This window comes from Eschrichtius robustus, chromosome 19, assembly GCF_028021215.1.
Source record: "Eschrichtius robustus isolate mEscRob2 chromosome 19, mEscRob2.pri, whole genome shotgun sequence".
NCBI lineage: Eukaryota > Metazoa > Chordata > Mammalia > Artiodactyla > Eschrichtiidae > Eschrichtius > Eschrichtius robustus.
Window position 1 is genome coordinate 60877615 of NC_090842.1, and position 16300 is coordinate 60893914.

Sequence of the window (16300 nt, forward strand, 5' to 3'; positions counted from 1 at the left end):
CATACATATGGCTCAATTTATGTAAATATATAGTTTTACCTATATAGAGTGTAACTATATGTATATGCATATATATAGTTACATATATTTATATAGCTACAAGATTCATATATGTATGCAAACACATAAAGGAAAACATACAAGGATGCACATCAAACTGATTATGGGGCTTCCCTGATGGCGCAGTGGTTGAGAGTCTGCCTGCCAATGCAGGGGACACGGGTTCAAGCCCTGGACCGGGAGGATCCCACATGCCGCGGAACAACTGGGCCCGTGAGCCACACCTACTGAGCCTGCGCGTCTGGAGCCTGTGCGCCACAACAAGAGAGGCCGCGATAGTGAGTGAGGCCGCGCACCGCAATGAAGAGTGGCCCCCCGCTCGCCGCAACTAGAGAAAACGCCCTCGCACAGAAACGAAGACCCAACACAGCCATAAATAAATAAATAAATAAAATTTTAAAAAAAACTGATTATGATGACTTCTGAAAGAAGGCATTTGGGGCTGTCCCTTTACCTATATTATTTCCATTTAAAACATTTTTGGTTTTTATTTATTATTTCCATTTTTATGAAACCATATTTACGACCAAACAAAACTCAACCAAAGGTCAGAGTCATTGAAGTAAAATATTCAATGGTAAGAAAATGTTATTGAGACCTACCCTGGGATCTGCCATCTGGTTCTGGACACTACCATACCCAAAGCAAACAGTAGTTGCTCAATAAATATTAGTCCAAAGGAAAAGCCCATTTAGCCACAGAAGGAGAGTCCACCACCACGTATGTAACACTGTGCATTTATTTACAAAGAGGTTAGAGAAACACACAGATTCTGGCCCCCCTGTGCACTGGGGAGTCACCATCGTCATAATAAATACAGTAAGTTTAAAAAAAGAAAAAAAATACTGGATCGGAACAACTGAGGGTCATCCTGGTCTCCCCCCACTCCCTCTCACAGAGGGTGCCACGAGATAGAAGCCATCTTCCTTCCCCTCTTCTACCCCCCAATCCTCCATATCTGTCCAGGGAGGGAGGTGAAAGAGTCTTTCTTTCCAGGTGTTACCAACTCCTACTTGACCCTCAAAACCCCAAAGTCAGTGCTCCTTCCCTTCCCAGGGCACTCTGCAGGCACCGTCTGGGTCAGACACAGAGTCTCTGACCAGGGTGCTAAGGGGGTATCCTAAGGGTCCAGGGACATGGAGGGGGGCACTTTGTGAATGGGGGGGCCATATCTGGGCATGGAAAGGAGGAATAAGACGGCTCAGTGAGAGAAATGAAGGGGAACAAACGGACTAAGTGTCTAAACTAAAATGGGGAAATTCAAACTGAATTACCCCTGCTGCATACCATAGTACACCCATAGTACAGATGAAGAAAGTGAGGCCCACAGAAAGGGAACTTTCTTGCCCAAGGGCTGCAGAGCCGGCAGCTGAACTGGGTCAAACAGGGCTCCTCCCCCATTCCTCCCTGTGGTGGAGGGGGAGCCTTTTCAACCGAGACTGCAGTGGATGGGGCAGTGAGGAAGGGTCTTTGGAAGCAGAGAAAATGGTGGTCTTTGGAAGGGAGGTGTAGAAGGGTCAGTGATTGGGGGTGTGGTGGTGCAGAGGCCATGAAGGGGGAGCCCAAGCAAACCTCTAAACTCACACTGTAGTCATGACCTTGAGAGAACCCGAACGGAAACGCAATATCTTCTTCTTGAGCGCGTGGGAAGCCTTGATCTTCACAAAGACTTTGGCGGGGCCCGCGGGCGCCCCTCCACCTGCACCAGCCCCTGGCCCGGAGGCCGCGGTGGCTGCCACCAACTGCTGCGGCCACACGAGGCCACCGCTGCCATCGGAGTCGCTGGATGCGGAGCTGAAGGCAGGCGACTCCCCCTCGCTGGCGCTAGATTCACTCTCCCCGTAGCCGACGCCGACGCCGCCTGTCGGGCCCCGGCGTCCGAGGGGCCCCAGGCGCCCGGCCGAGCACTCCGAGTCGCTGCCCGCGCAGCCATAGAGCAAACGGCGCTGAGGAGCTGACGGGGATGGGCCAGGACCCGGGCCTCGGGCAGCGGGACCGCGGGGCCGGCCTCGGCGCCCATCGGCAGCGTCGATCTCGGCCGTGGAGCGCCAGCGGCGGCAGGACCCCGCGGCCTGAGCCGCGAGAGTGGGCGCTGGACCACGGCGGGGCCGTGGCGGCCGAGGCTCTTCTCTTTCGGCTGTAGGGTACTTGGGGGGACCCGGAGGAACCGCGGCGGCGCGGCCCAAAAGGCTGGTCTCGGACTGGGAGCGAGCGGCCTTGCGAGCCCTGGGCGAGCCCCGGCGGCCCGAAGCCTCGGTCATGCGTCCGCGGCGGCCCGCGGCCCGGGGACGCTCCCGGGGTGGGGACTGCTCCACGCTGCGGCCGCGGGTCAGTGGGGGCGCTTTGCGGCGCGCCGCGCGGCCGGGGAGGCCGCGGGTGGCGGCCTGCGCGCCTGGGATGTACTGTGCCTTCACCAGGCGGCCCTCGGCCGGGCTGTCGGGGGGCGAGGGGGCAGCGGGCGGTGCGGCGGGCTCGGGGGCCGCCTCCGACTCCCACGGCGAAGCCCAGCCGCGGCCCAAGGGGGCCGGGCTGGCGGAACGGCCCACCGCGCGCTCCACCGGGGGCTCCGGCGCGGACCGCGCGCCCCCGGGGGGCGGGGACGCGTCGGGCGGCCGCTGGCGCACGCTGTTCTGGCGCCGCGGGCCCCCGTCCGCGCCCCCGGGACTGGTCCGGGGCTGGCCCGCCCCCCGGCGGCGGCGCCTGCGCAAGAGCGCCGAGATGTAGCCGTCCAGGGGCCGCCCGGAGCCCGCGGCGTCTGGCGAGTCCGGGGGAGGACGGCTGCACGGCCGCGGGCTGCGCAGCGCCACGGCGTGCAGGGGGCTGGGCGTCAGGAAGGGCCCCGCGCGGGCTCGTCGCTCCGCGGAGGAGCAGGCCTCCGGGACCGCAGCCGTCGGGTAGGGCGCCGAGAAGGACCGGGGCACGGCTGCCCGAGCGCCCACCGCCTCGTGTGCACTGGGACTGGCGTCTCCTAGGGGAGGGAGGCAAAAAAGGAAGAGAGGCTCTCAAAGCCCTTTCCCAGTGAGCCTAGGAGGGGCAAATTGCCCACTGCCTCTCCTACTCTCCCACCCCCATTAAAAACACACACACAACCTGCTCTCACCCCTTCTCGCACACTAGGTTGATAACAAAATCTTCACAGTGGCCTATAAGACCTTGAATGTTCTGTCCTGCATCTGTGTCTCTGACCTCCAACTCCTCTACATTTATAGGTTTTCAGCTACACTGGCCTGGATGAACGGGCCAATCACGCTCCAGCCTCAGGGCCTTTGTACTTGCTGTTCCTGCTGCCTGAACTATTCCTCCCTCAGGGTATCTGCTTGGCCCACTCCCTCACTTACTTTAGGGTGCCACTCAAATGTCACAGTCTCAATGACGTCCTCTCCGGCCATATTTTCTAAAATTGGAGTTCCTCCCCAACTCCAAGGGACACGCCGTCGTCCCCTTCCCTAATTTTCTTTTCATGGTACATGTCAATATCTAATATCCCAGATATTTTACTTATTTATCTTGTATATTATCTACTTCTCCCACTAGAATGTCAGCTTCATGAAGACAGTGATTTTACTGCTGTATCCCTCACCCCTAGGATATGTGCTAGGAATGCACATAGTAGGGACTCAGAAACTTACTTGAATAAATGAACAGCAATTTTTGTTTACCTAATGGCTACCATGTGCCAAGTTCAATGTCTTAGGGCAGAGGCTCACTGAATAGTCAAAACTTCCCTATGAAGTAGGTGCTGTCATTAATCCCATTTTAACAGATGGAGAAACAGAGGGCCAGAAAGAAGCAACATGCTCAAAATCACACAAAAAGGGACTGTCACAGCCAGAATTCGAATCCAGGTTGGTCTGACTCAGATGCTTGTGCTTAAAAGCATCCTCTTATTGTCCATTCCCTGGCTCTCGGGGGGCCCAACCCCACCCACCTTACCTAGGGACTTGGGCCTCTCGCTGGCATAGATGCCCCGGGGTTCAGAGGGACCCAGGCGTCCATAGGAGCCAGATCCGGAGAAGCCACTGTCCCCACAGAAGGTCGAGGGTGGTGAGTCCGGACCTCCTGTGGAGCTGGGGTCTTCATAGAAGCCTGGATTCCAAAAAGAAGGGGAGAGACAATCAGGGGGGCCTGAAAAGGGAAACCAGGGGTGGGGAAGAAAGGAGGAGATCAAGAGGCATAGAGTGGGGAGCCTGAGAAGCAGGAGACAGCGGGGTGGGGTGTCCCAGGCAGACCCCACTACCTCTAGCCATGCTTACCCGAGCTGCGCCCACTCTCCTGTTCCAGGCCCCCAGACTCCAGGCTCAGGTCTCCCAGCTGCTGGCCCAGGTCCCAGATGAGCCCGGGCAAGGCCTCCTGAGGAGGTGGGGAAAGCAAGATGGTCAGAAGTACCCCCGAGTCCTCTGCCAGCTGGTCCCCTATTCTAGGAGCTCATGGGCAGAGTTTCACTTTGACAGGGAGGCTGTGATTTCGAAAAGGTAAAAGAGTACCCAAGTTCCAGGATCCCCCTCAAGATCTCTGTCCCTTCATCCCATTAGAAAGTTCTCTGGCTGTCTAACTCTAGTCCCTCATGCTGCAGTCACCTCGTTCCCTCTTAAGTGTGAGTGATAAGTCTTCAGAAGTCCCCATCCCTTGTCCCCTCCCTATCAGCTCTTCCCTCTATCTGGTGCTCATGGCCCCCTAACCCCTATTAGAATGTCCCTCTTTGAGTGTAACTTCAGGTCTTCTTGCTGTAAGGGCAGTTCACTGCTAAAAGTTGGTGTTGAGGACCTAGCAGATCTCTTAGCCATCCATTCGTCTGCCTTCTTCCAGACTCCTTTCTCAGATGCTCCTATCTTCCCCCCACTGCTCCTTATCACCAATGAAAGGTCCTTCTGCAAGTCTTCCTTAAGTCCTTCCTGCTGCAGATTTTTTAAAAAATAAATTTATTTATTTATCTTTGGCTGAGTTGGGTCTTTGTTGCTGTGCACGGGCTTTCTCTAGTTGCAAGTGGGGGTCTTCTCATTGCAGAGCATGGGCTCTAGGCGCACAGGCTTCAGCAGTTGTGGCACGCGAGCTCTAGAGCGTAGGCTCAGTAGTTGTGGCGCAGGGGCTTAGTTGCTCCGCGGCATGTGGGATCTTCCTGGACCAGGGCTCGAACCCGTGTCCTCTAGCATTGGCAGGCGGATTCTTAAACCACTGCACCACCAGGGAATTCCCCTTCCCCTGCTGCAAACTGACTCTTTCCCTCATTTGGATGACATAGGCTGACCATGACTCATAAATCTTTGCTCCTCCTCTCATGAAGAATCCCCCCCATGCCTACTGGAAAGTCCTTCTGTGAATCTAGCCTTAGTGGTATTGTACTACAGCGGTGAACCCCAGCGGGTTCCTTTGCCCCCAGCAGGGACCACATCCTCCTCCTGCCCTTGCTCCATTCCCACCCAGAAGCCCCCATTGTCTGCCACAGCTCTGCATCCCCATGGGAAATTTCGATGAAGTCTACCCTGGATCCTTGCTGCAGGAAAAGACCATTTCCTATCAGATGTGGATAAATGAAGGTGAAAACCCTTTAAAAGGGGAGCGACTATGACGCGGTGGGGGTAGGGGCTGAAGCAACACAGATGGGGTCTCCAAGACACTAGGACTTAACCCCATTTTGGAAAACAGGGCCAGAGCCAGGAAGAGTCTCACGCGGATCTGGGTGAGGCCAGAGGTGGTGGCAGCCTCAGGCAGACGGTTGACCCTCAGACAAAAGCGGCTTGTCTGGACGGCAGGCGGCAGGAGGGAGGGAAGGAGGGAGGAGGGGCTGAGAGGGCAGACGCCCAGCCTTGCCTATTTAGGGCAGAAAGACTGGCCGGCTCCCCCGCAGACAACGCCCCCCCTCCCCCCACCCCCGCCCCCCGCCCCGCAGCTTCCTACTCCTTTGGCTGCTCTCCTGGGCCCCAGTCCCCACCCCTTCCCCCTAAACAGAAGCCCCCATCTGGGCTTGTTTATGGGAGGAAAGTCAACAAATCGTTCCATTTTGGGCTCCTGCCCTGGGTGTACAGAGATGCTCAGGGTGGTGTCATCTTTGAGCAGAAGCCAGGAATGCAGCCGAATTGTGCAGCCTCAGGGGTGGCTAAAAAACATCAAGGACCGCCCCTATACCCCATAACCTGTCCCCCACTAATCATGCCCTTGCTCACTCTGCTGGAGCCACACTGGCCTCCTCGCTGTTCCCTGAACATATCACACATGCTCCTACCTCGGTGGGATGTGTTTCCCCAGCATACCCTCCTGGCTCTCTCCCTTGCTTCATTCAGATTGCTACATGCTCCCTTCTCTGACCACTCTTTCCAAAATAGCTCCTGACCATTCTGCACCTGAGTTGCCCTGCCTTTCTTCCAACATAGCAGTAATGACCTCCTGACCTAAAGTGACATATCAGGCTATTTGTTTATTGTCTTTCTCACTAGATTGTCAGCCCCAGCCCCAGGAGGGCAGAGATTTTTGTCTGTTTTGTATACTGCTGTGCCTTCCGCCCCCTCCACACGCAACCCCCAACCCGTCCCAGTGCCTAGAACAGCTCCTGGCACAAAGTAGGTGCTCAGGAAATGTTTGGGGAAGGAATGAATGAATACTGCAGAATACTATACAGCTGTTAAAATGGAATGAGGCAATTTCTATATAGAACCATCTCCAAGACCTATCATGGAGCGGAAAAAGAAAAATGCAGAATGTATAGTATAAGGGTGAGTCAGAACTACCTGGGGGTCGTGTTAAAACCTAAATTACTGGGTCCGACCTCCAGAGCTTCTGATTCCAGGCAGAAGCCTGAGAATTTGCATTTCTAACAAGTTCCCCAGTGATGCTGCTAGTGGTCCAGCGGGCCACACTTTGAGAACCACTGCCCATAGTCTCTGACACCTCATGAAAAAAAGCAAAGCGAACTCTACGTTTCTTGGTATGTAAGCTGTTTCTGCGCATAGATGCAGAACTCACACCAGGGTGACAATGGTGGTGATCACAGGGGAGAGGGTGCATTTAGGGGGTCAAGGGAGGGATGAGGGGACTGGATGGTAGGATGAAGTGTTTATGGAGGCATGGCTGGGAGCCAAGTTGCCAGGGTTCAAATTCAGCTCTGCCACTTTCCAGCTGTGTGACCTTAAGCAGGTTACTTCACCTCTCTGGGCCTTAGTTTCCTCATCTGTAACATGGGCATCATTCGACTCCCTCTCCTATGAGGTTGTTGTGAGGATTAAATGAGTTTAAACAGCAGTTCCTTTTAGGCACTTAATAAATGCTGGCTTTTATTATTACATGAAAGCTACGAATTTCTAGCAAGGAAAATATAAAATCATGTTTTACTTGTGTAATTAGAAATAAGTGAAAAAAGATTTTTTTTTTTCGGTAAGTTCTGCAGGTCTAATTTCAGTTCTTCCACTGCAGGGAAGAGTAGGAGTTTGGAAGGTAAACAGCAGAGGCCTCCTCCTCCCCTGTGCCTGGACCCCCCAAGCACCCCCCTAGTCTACACCCCCCCCCCATTTGTAAGTCTGACCTCATTTCTTCCAGCTGCAAAGGGATGAATCTTTAAAAGACCAGAAGGTCCTTGGCCTGAATCTGGCTCCCTGCCTACCCACAATGCCCCTTATCCTTTTTTTGCAAGCCCTTCAGCAAGTGGGCCTGAGGCTCTCCAGCTCACGCAGGTTTAACACGAATGTGGTTCGGACCCCTGGAGACCCCTTTGCCCAAACTTTCCCAGACCTTGGTTGCCCCCACTCACATGCCCCTAATCTGTGTCCAAGTCCCTTTATCTCTGTTAGGAAGTCCTTCTGCAAGTCTAACTCTAATCCTTCTTGCTGGAAGGGGACCATTTTCCTTGGTGGGAGAGAACAGGACTCCTGCCCCCAGTCAGGATTCTTGCCTCTTTTCTCTGAGATACCCCTAATCTTTCCCTTCATCCCCATCATTCCTATTAGAAACGAATCAACTCTGGCTTCCGTCTTTCTTGCTTCAAAGGGAGTGTATTCCTGGGAGGGGGGTGGAGGAGGGGGAGGGGTAAGCATCACACAACAGAGACTCAGGGATCAGAGGAGGCTCCCACCCCCTCTTTGGAAGGACCCAGGAACCCCCAACACCAGAGGAGTTTATATTTAGCGCTTCTCTGCTCCTCCCTCAGTGGCGCTGTCTCCTTCCCGTTGCCTGCCACCGCCTCCTCCCTGACGCTGGGACGGAGCTTTGCCTGGAGATTGTGGGGGGAAGAGGCCCCTCCACTACCACCTCGTTGGGGAGATACTGAGGGCTGGGGGGTTGACAGAGGGGCAGAGAAGGGGGAGACTGAGGCAGAGAGAGGCAGAGGATGAGGGACAGGGAGGCAGGACACAGCTGGCCCATCCGCATGCCTTCTCCCTCTCCTTGGAGGGGTGGGAGGTGCCTTCCCAAGCCCAGCCAGCTCGGGGTGGGGTGAGCTGGTGAAGGCCCCTACGATGCGTCTCTAACTCTGGGAGGGGGTGAGGCCTCCCACAGCTGTTTCTGTTTCCAGAGAAGAATGTGCAGGGTCCCTCTCCCCGCCGGGGGTGGGGGGGCTGGGGGGGAGGGACTGGGCTTGCAGCCCCAGAGTCTGGCTTCAGAATTCCTCCCCATTCTCCATCTGGGGAGCGGGCAGTCGAGGTCAGTAGCAGGGAGAGCCCCCTCCCCCCACTACCTCGGCTCAGGTTTCCCCAAACGGGAAGCTCTGACCGCACACAGGCTTGGGGATGGGATCAGCAAGTGAAGCCCGGGTCTGGGGCCTGGCGGGCTGGGGGGAGGGGAAGAGACAGAGGGACAAGGATGTGGGGCAGAAAGAGAGAGAGGTGCAGAAATGCAAGAAGGGAAGGCCAGGGAGACAGAGAGAGAGAGACAGAGGACTGAGAAAGACGGAGAAATAGACACAAAGTCACAGAGATGTGGCAGTTGGGAAAAGAGTGCAATGAAACACAGGAAGAGGTCAGGAGAATTAAGAAGTGGCATAGAGAGGGAAAGAGGAGCGATGCTCCTTAAGTCATTCTGGAGACCTCTGCCTCATCTTCCACCATCAGAGCACCCAGGGAGTCTAGAAGTCAGACACCCATGCTGCCTCAGTCTGCCACCTCTTGGCTTAACCAGGGCTGTGGCCAGGTAGGAAAGGAGGGAGTGTCACAGAGGGTCAGGATCACCGTGGGATCCTAAGGGACTGTGAACTTCCTCTCAGCAGCAATCCCTCCCTCAGGAGGCCCGAGGATCCCCTCCCCCCTCCCCGCCCCCTCCGGAGATCTCCAAGCACACCAGGACTTAGGGAAGTCGGGGCCCCGGTATGGAGGCCGGGAGAGAGGCATGTTTGGATCCTGCCGTGTGACCTTGGGTGAGTCGTTTGCCTTCTCTGAGACTCAGGTTTTTTTTTCCTCTGTGAAGTGGGAACTATCACCCCCTGTCCCCCAAGCTGCAAGAAGACAACGCCTGCCAAATACCCAGCCTGGGCTTGACACATACTTGGTGCCCAGATGGATTTTCTTTGGGGAAGGGGTGTAGGGAATGGGCCTGAGGGTCCGGCCGAGGCAATGCAGCCCCCTTCCCCAGTTTGGGGGCGGGGAGGCCTGATCCCGCCCGCCGCCCCGACCCTCCAGCCCCACCCCCCTCTCCTTTCCCCCTCCTCCCTCCCCCACCCGGACGGGTGTCTGAGCATCCAACCGAGACAGGCGGACAGACAGACACAGACGGGGGCAGAGGGACGGACGGACAGGCGGCCCCTCACCAGCTGCTCTTCCAGAGCCGCTGCGGCCCGGCGCGCCGCCGCCGCATCTTCGTCCTCGTCGGCGTCCTCCTCGTCCTCGGCCTCGGCGCCCCCCATTCCGGGCTGGGCCAGCCGCAGCGCCTGCTGCACGCGGTACTCCTGCCTCTCCCGGAGCCAGTGTAACTCGCAGAGCCCGGCCAGGCTGCCCTCCAGCCAGCCCCGCAGCCGACCCCTCTCGGGGCTCACCGGGAAGGAGAAGGCCCGGATCATGGCTGCGGCCCCCCGCCCCAGCCCGGCCGGGCCCCGCGGCCACCCCTCTCCCTGTCCCACCTCCCCGCCCCAAGAGCCCGCCTGCCCGCCCGCCCGCTGGCCCGGCTGTCACCGTCTCATCTGCATAGGCGCCCGCCCATTGGGCCGCCCACCCGCGCCTTATCTGCATGGCCACGCCCCCGGCGACAGAGCAACCATCGCTTATTGGCTGGTACCCTTCCTTACGAAGATGCTCGGCTCTGCACCCGCGCCCCCCAACGCGACGCATGCTCGCAGCTGCCTACTCGCTCTGCTTACTGGCCTCTTCGCCACGCCCCCCTTCTCACCTCCCTTTGGGCCCTGGCCGTGCCCCCACGCGTCACAATGAAACAAGTCTGCCCTTGCCCCGATGTCATTGGTCCTTGTCTCCCCCGCAGCTGGTTCCGCCCCCTTGCAGGAGAGGTCTGGCTACCATTGGACTGTCCCGCGAGAGGGGCAGGGGTGATCTATAAATAGAGAATCTGTCCCCGTGACATTTTGGCAGCTGCTCCTCTCCCCCCACCCCTCGTAACCTTCAGCTTCTGAGGCTGAGCGGGGCGGGGGGGGCGGGGGGGGCGGAAAGGGTTTGAGAGTCGAGTGCTGATTTTGCCTGCTCTTCCAGGAAGCCTTCCCAGACATTCAGCTGTAAAACTAGAGGGCCAGACCACTAAAAATTGGTAATCCTCCCATAAAATTGTGCTTCTAAGCGAGGCCGGCTTCACGGGCATACGACCGGCTTAGAAGGGCCCCGAGCTTGGTTTAATATTCTGCTGTTACTGTCTTGAAATTCTTATTTTTTTGAAAAGGGGCCCGCATTTTCATTTTGCACTGGGCCTTTCAAATTCGGTAGCCAGTCTTACGTCTAAGAGTTTAAGATCGGTCATGTCCCAAATTCTGGAATTATAAGACCCTGGCTGTAAGATTCTATGATTCCACCCGAACAGAATCTAAGCGTCTTTTGTCTCCCAGATGCTGTGAGGCTTTGCGCTCACCATTCTACGATTCCAGGGGCCTTTGTTCTACGTTCTAAGAGGCTTTGTTCTCAGCCTTCTAAGATGCTCTGTTCTCAACGTTCTGTGGTTCATAAGAGTCTGTGCCTGACGTTCGTTTCCAAGGTTCCCTCCTCCCTCCCCTGGCTCCGCGAGCGGGGCTGGCGCCCCCTCAGGCGGCCAGCCAGTGTCACTACGTCGAGTGTGCGTCCCTACAACCTTCAAGATTTAGCTTCAAAATTCATACCCATTTCTCAGACAGACTTTGACTCCCTAAAAGCCAGGGCCCAGAAGATCATGTAAGACCCTCCCTCTTTTATGATCCCAGGTTACCTTCTGGTCCTGAACTGGAGAGACAATGTTGGTGACTGAGAGCAAAGACTCCAGAACCAGACTGCCTGGGGTGAGCCCTAGCTCTGCCACTTTCTAGCTGTGTGACCTTGGGAAACGTGCTTAACCTCTCTGTGCCTCAATTTCCTTAGCTGTATAATCGGAGTTGTAATACTGTCTACCTCACAGAGTTGTTATGAGGATTAAGGGAGATGTTTGTCAAGTACTTGGAGCAGTGCCTTCCATGTATAAAGAGCCACAGAAGGGTCTGATAAATAAGTTAAAAATAATCTAGTGAGTCCCAAGGAGAAAAAAATGAGTCTGGGTTTTAGTAGAGATAAACTTTATTTAATCCCCCTCTTGTTTTATTATTATTATTATTATTATTATTATTATTATTATTTACTTATTTATTTTGGCTGCGCCGGGTCTTAGTTGCCGCACGCGGGATCTTAGTCGTGACATGCATGAGGGATCTAGTTCCCTGACCAGGGATCGAACCCGGGCCCCCTGCATTGGGAGCATGGAGTCTTACCCACTGGACCACCAGGGAAGTCCCCCCTGCCTCTTGTTTAAGACAGATGTCCTTACATTACCGTAATTTGCCAACAATGGGGAGATGAACAGGCTGATGAAAGGGGATATGGAAAACTCTCTCTCAAACAAGATTTTCTTAGTAGTAAGTATCTGGGGTGATGTCAGGATTGGTTTTCATCTCTGCTGTTTGTGCAAGACCATTTGAACCATTTGCTGTGTAAAATGTTGGATCTGGAGCTGACTTAGGGTTCTGGCCATTTGAAGATGGGTATTCCTAGGAAGACAAATAAAAAGAGAATTATTCATGGTTGAATAAGGGAGTAAAACCAAGACTTGAGACCAGAGGGCAGCCATTTGAGAGGGTTCCCAGAAGGAGGTGAAGAGAGATCCTTGGTTGGTGGAGTCAGAACAGCAGTAGCAATTTTGTGGATTTCCTTGTTGGCCTTTTGATGTTGATGACGATGATGTCTGCAGAGTTCCTGGGGATGAACCTGGAACTTCCTGGTTCCAGGAAGTTCCTGGGGTTACTTCCAACCGCAGCACACAAGTCCCTTCCCTGGAAACCCCTGAAGAGTTGTCCAAACATGGTCAGAGGCCAGATGAAATCCTTGGAGTTTACTCCCAAGCATTTGGTTTCTTATCCCAAGGTTTCTTTGGGTCCTGATGAAAAAGGAGATTACAGACATCCTGGATCTTGTGTCTGCATGATTTTCAGCCTCCACAGGATTTGGTGGATCTCTCACGTTTGTGAGGAGTTGGGGGTTTGACAGGAGAAAGAGTGAATTCTGAGGTATTGATAGAATGAAGGGAAATTGAAACGCTGATAAGGGCTGCGAAGTCGCCACGTGTAAATTACGAATCATTGGGGGGCAATCCAAGACTCGTGGAAATAATTGCCTTATGTATTTGAGTGGTCAGAAAACAAATGTTGATTAAAGGTGGAAAACCAAGGAGAAGATGCAGGGACAGGACTGGGACCGTAAGATGAGTCACAAGAGGCGCGATACCGCTGACACCAAGAGACATTGTCAGTGACATCAGTTGACTCGGGATTAGTAATATTGTGATAGCTGGAAAACCCAGGCGAGTTCAATGAGGAGGTGGTTCCTGCCATTATGGTTGTTATGGCGTCATTTAAAGTTCAGTGATTACAGAAACTGAGTCCCATGAAGGGGCCATTAGGGATGTTGTGTTGAATAAAAGGAGCACATGAATCCTGATTCATAGATGGTGGGGGCAGGGAGAACTTCCTGTAACAATCGAGCACTGAGTTGGGAGGGGTCTTGGAAGGGAGTATGTGGGACAATGCTCAATCCATCTGCAACGATCCTATTTTCCAAATCAGGTCACATTCTCCGATACTGGGGGATAGGACTTTCACATTTCTTTTGGGGGACACAATTCAACCCGTAACAGACCCAGAAACCACTGGAGTTGCATTTCAGTCTTGGGTGAAGATGAAATTAATGATGGGATAAATGCGTTCTGTGGATAAGGTTTTACCTTCAGGTGCAAGGTCATGTACTAAATAGTGTACTTGTGGCTTACAAAGTTGTAATTTGTCCCCAGATATCTTGTGTCCCTATGGGCAAGGGCACGGGGTAGATATTGAGTGGCAGTGAGTGAGTTGTTGAAATGAACAGAACAGACGAGAAGATGATGCCATGTTTTGGATTAGAGAGGAACTGCAAGGGAAAACCAAATCCTTCAAATTTACACTCAGCGTCTGAGAAAAGTAAGTAGGAGCTTCAGTGAGTCCTTGAGACATACCTGTCCGTGTATATTGTTGACGTTCCCAGGTGAAAACAAAGACTGTGAACTGGGGGGTGTTGGAAGGAATAGAGGCTCGCCAGGAAGGTGTATGGATCGGGAGCTCTCGGGAACCAAGGTCTGACTATTTTATTTATGGCCTGGAGGTCTCGGACTAGCCAGTATCCCAATGGAAACATTGGGGTTCTTCTTGGTTCCCCGACCAGGGATCGAACCCAGGCCCTCGGCAGTAAAAGCACAGAGTCTTAACCACTGGGCCGCCAGGGAATTTCCAACATTGGGGTTCTTGACAGTCAAGATCGGAGTGTTGCAGGGGCTGGAGGTGGGTATGAGGAGGCCTTGAATGATGGGTTGAGTGTGTCAGAGTGTGTGAAGGTGGTTTCAGGAGGGACATGAAAAAAATCTATTTCCACTTTAAGAAGCTCAGCCTCTGAGATGCACCCTATGTTTGCTGAGTTGGAGACCCAAAGAGAATCACGGGTTGGGGTCAGCATATCTTGACTCTGTGGGCCTCAGGGAGAGGTTGATGGGTTTTTTTCTGGGGGGTTGAGGGAGATTAGTGATCTAAGATGGACAGTGGCAGTCAGGGACTGGGAAAAATAGGCTCTCTTGTGAACATGAAATGTTAATGTTCCCAACTGATAAAATATCCCTTCCTGAAAGACTTATTGGAATAATCTGAGTAAGAAACTGTGCTGGGTAGTAAGGGGCCTAACGAGACGGATGGAGAGTGGCTTAGACAACGGTGTGGCAAATTGTGGCATCTCATGGCAATCATTGCTGGGCAGGGGGCTTCTCTGGTGGCGCAGTGGTTAAGCATCTGCCTGCCAATGCAGGGGACATGGGTTCGAGCCCTGGTCCGGGAAGATCCCACATGCCGCGGAGCAGTTAAGCCCGTGCACCACAACTACTGAAGCCCGCGTGCCTAGAGCCCGTGCTCCGCAACAAGAGAAGCCACTGCAGTGAGAAGCCCGCACACCGCAACGAAGAGTAGCCCCCAAGAAGCAAGCCACTAAGAAGCAATGAAGACCCAACGCAGCCATGAATAAATAAATCAAATAAATAAATTTAAAAATCATTGCTGGGCACCGAGGGAGGGTAAGGGGTGGGGGGGACTACGAGATACTTAAGGGGGTGGGGTGGCCCCTGTATCTACAAAGCCGGGGCTAGCACGTCCATTAATAAGAATGGTCTTTTCTCTCTGTGGGTTGAAGGGTGTTTATGGACACAGAGGAAAAAATCTGCTGGGAGTCCCTGAGGAGACTGAATCCAATTCCGTTCTGTATTTTAAAGCTGGACAGTCTCAAATCCAATGTCCCTTTTCTTTACAGTACCTATAGCTGTCTCTATCAAGATTTGGTTAGTGTTTTGTGATGGCCCTGAAAGGATGGAAATTTTTTTTTTTTCCTCCCATTGTTTAAGTAGCAGGGTCTTAAACTGGATTGTGTGGATTTTTTTTTTCCCTGCATCCTCATGTTGGGCTCTCTTGGAGTTCTGGAATCAAGGCATTTCTCCAGCTAACATGGTGTTTTTCATCACGTCTCTAATTTTTGGTCTCAGAATGTTGACAAAACTCGTGGCCACGATAGGAGCAGCGTGATTGTCAAGGACCAGGCCTTTCCATACATTTCCTGGACTGGCTCTATCATTGCAGATGGATTTGGGTCCCTGTTGTCTACACTCCTGGATTTTAGACCAGTCAGTTTTAGGAGAAGCATTCAGGATGGAGTCTAAGAGACATTCCCCCATAGTATTGGCTTGGATTATGCCTCAGAGGTGTTCTGGCTCATTTGGAGATCCTCATTGACTGAAGTTCAGTTAGCTTTTTCAAACTAAAGAGGTGCAACTCCGGAACCGACCAGCAGATGGACTAATTGATATAAATTGGGAAGACTTGGAGCGTAAGCTCTGGGTACTAGCCTAAATTGGCTGCTAAATACCACCCTGTTTTTATGCGGCTCAGGAAAATCTCTAACTATGTCATGTAACTCCAAGCGTGACCAAGGTGTAAAGAGAACTTCTCTAAGTGCATGCTCTGATCGCTTGCCTTCAGCTGTAGGGCCAAAAATCTGAGTGACAATGGGGAGCTAGGGAGCTGAAGGGCAGGGGTCAAAGGAGGAGAGAGGTTCCCTCTGTCTACAACCTCAGGGCCAAGGTGAAACTTAAGAAGTCAGCTCAGGGACTTCCCTGGTGGTCCAGTGGTTAAGACTCCGCGCTCCCAATGCAGGGGGCACAGGTTCGATCCCTGGTCAGGGAACTAGATCCCGCATGCCACAACTAAAGAGCCGCATACCGCAACGAAGATAGCGCATAACGCAACACCTGGTGCAGCCAAAATAAATAAATACATATTAAAAAAAAAAAAAAGTCAGCTCTGAAGAGCTGCCCCACAGACCCCCAGGCTCCCTCTAGGCTGCCCCACCCTCTTGGGCTCTCCCATTCGAGCCCTCCCCACTCTGGGTCATCACTCACAGGGAACAGGTCTGTCTCCCCCACTGGATGGTGAACCCCCCTGAAGGCAGGACCTGGGCTGCCTCAGTCACCACCGTGTCCCCAGCATCATCCAGCACAGTGTGACAAACAGATGAACCAACGAACGAGCACATTCAGTGTGTAGACAAGT

The 16300-nt window shown here is 53.6% G+C and overlaps 1 protein-coding gene across 1 annotated transcript; it reads right to left on the reverse strand.

Annotated features, from left to right (window-relative positions):
• Window positions 1-785: 785 nt before the first annotated feature.
• Window positions 786-10085, reverse strand: DACT3 (dishevelled binding antagonist of beta catenin 3). Its single transcript, XM_068529180.1, has 4 exons — window positions 9785-10085; window positions 4314-4410; window positions 3994-4146; window positions 786-3028 (listed from the first exon to the last, which is right to left on the reverse strand). The coding sequence occupies exons 1-4, from the start codon at window positions 10031-10033 to the stop codon at window positions 1641-1643; spliced, it is 1887 nt and encodes a 628-aa protein (XP_068385281.1). The 5' UTR covers window positions 10034-10085; the 3' UTR covers window positions 786-1640.
• Between the last annotated feature and the right edge of the window lie 6215 nt (window positions 10086-16300).

Excerpts from the sequence above, each read along its gene's own strand:
- DACT3 (XM_068529180.1), bottom strand. The coding sequence starts at position 10,033 with ATGATCCGGGCCTTCTCCTTCCCGGTGAGCCCCGAGAGGGGTCGGCTG. Across the intron at positions 4,411-9,784 it reads CGGCTCTGGAAGAGCAGCTG|GAGGCCTTGCCCGGGCTCAT; the intron begins GTGAGGGGCCGC and ends CCACCTCCTCAG. Across the intron at positions 4,147-4,313 it reads GGAGAGTGGGCGCAGCTCGG|GCTTCTATGAAGACCCCAGC; the intron begins GTAAGCATGGCT and ends TTTGGAATCCAG.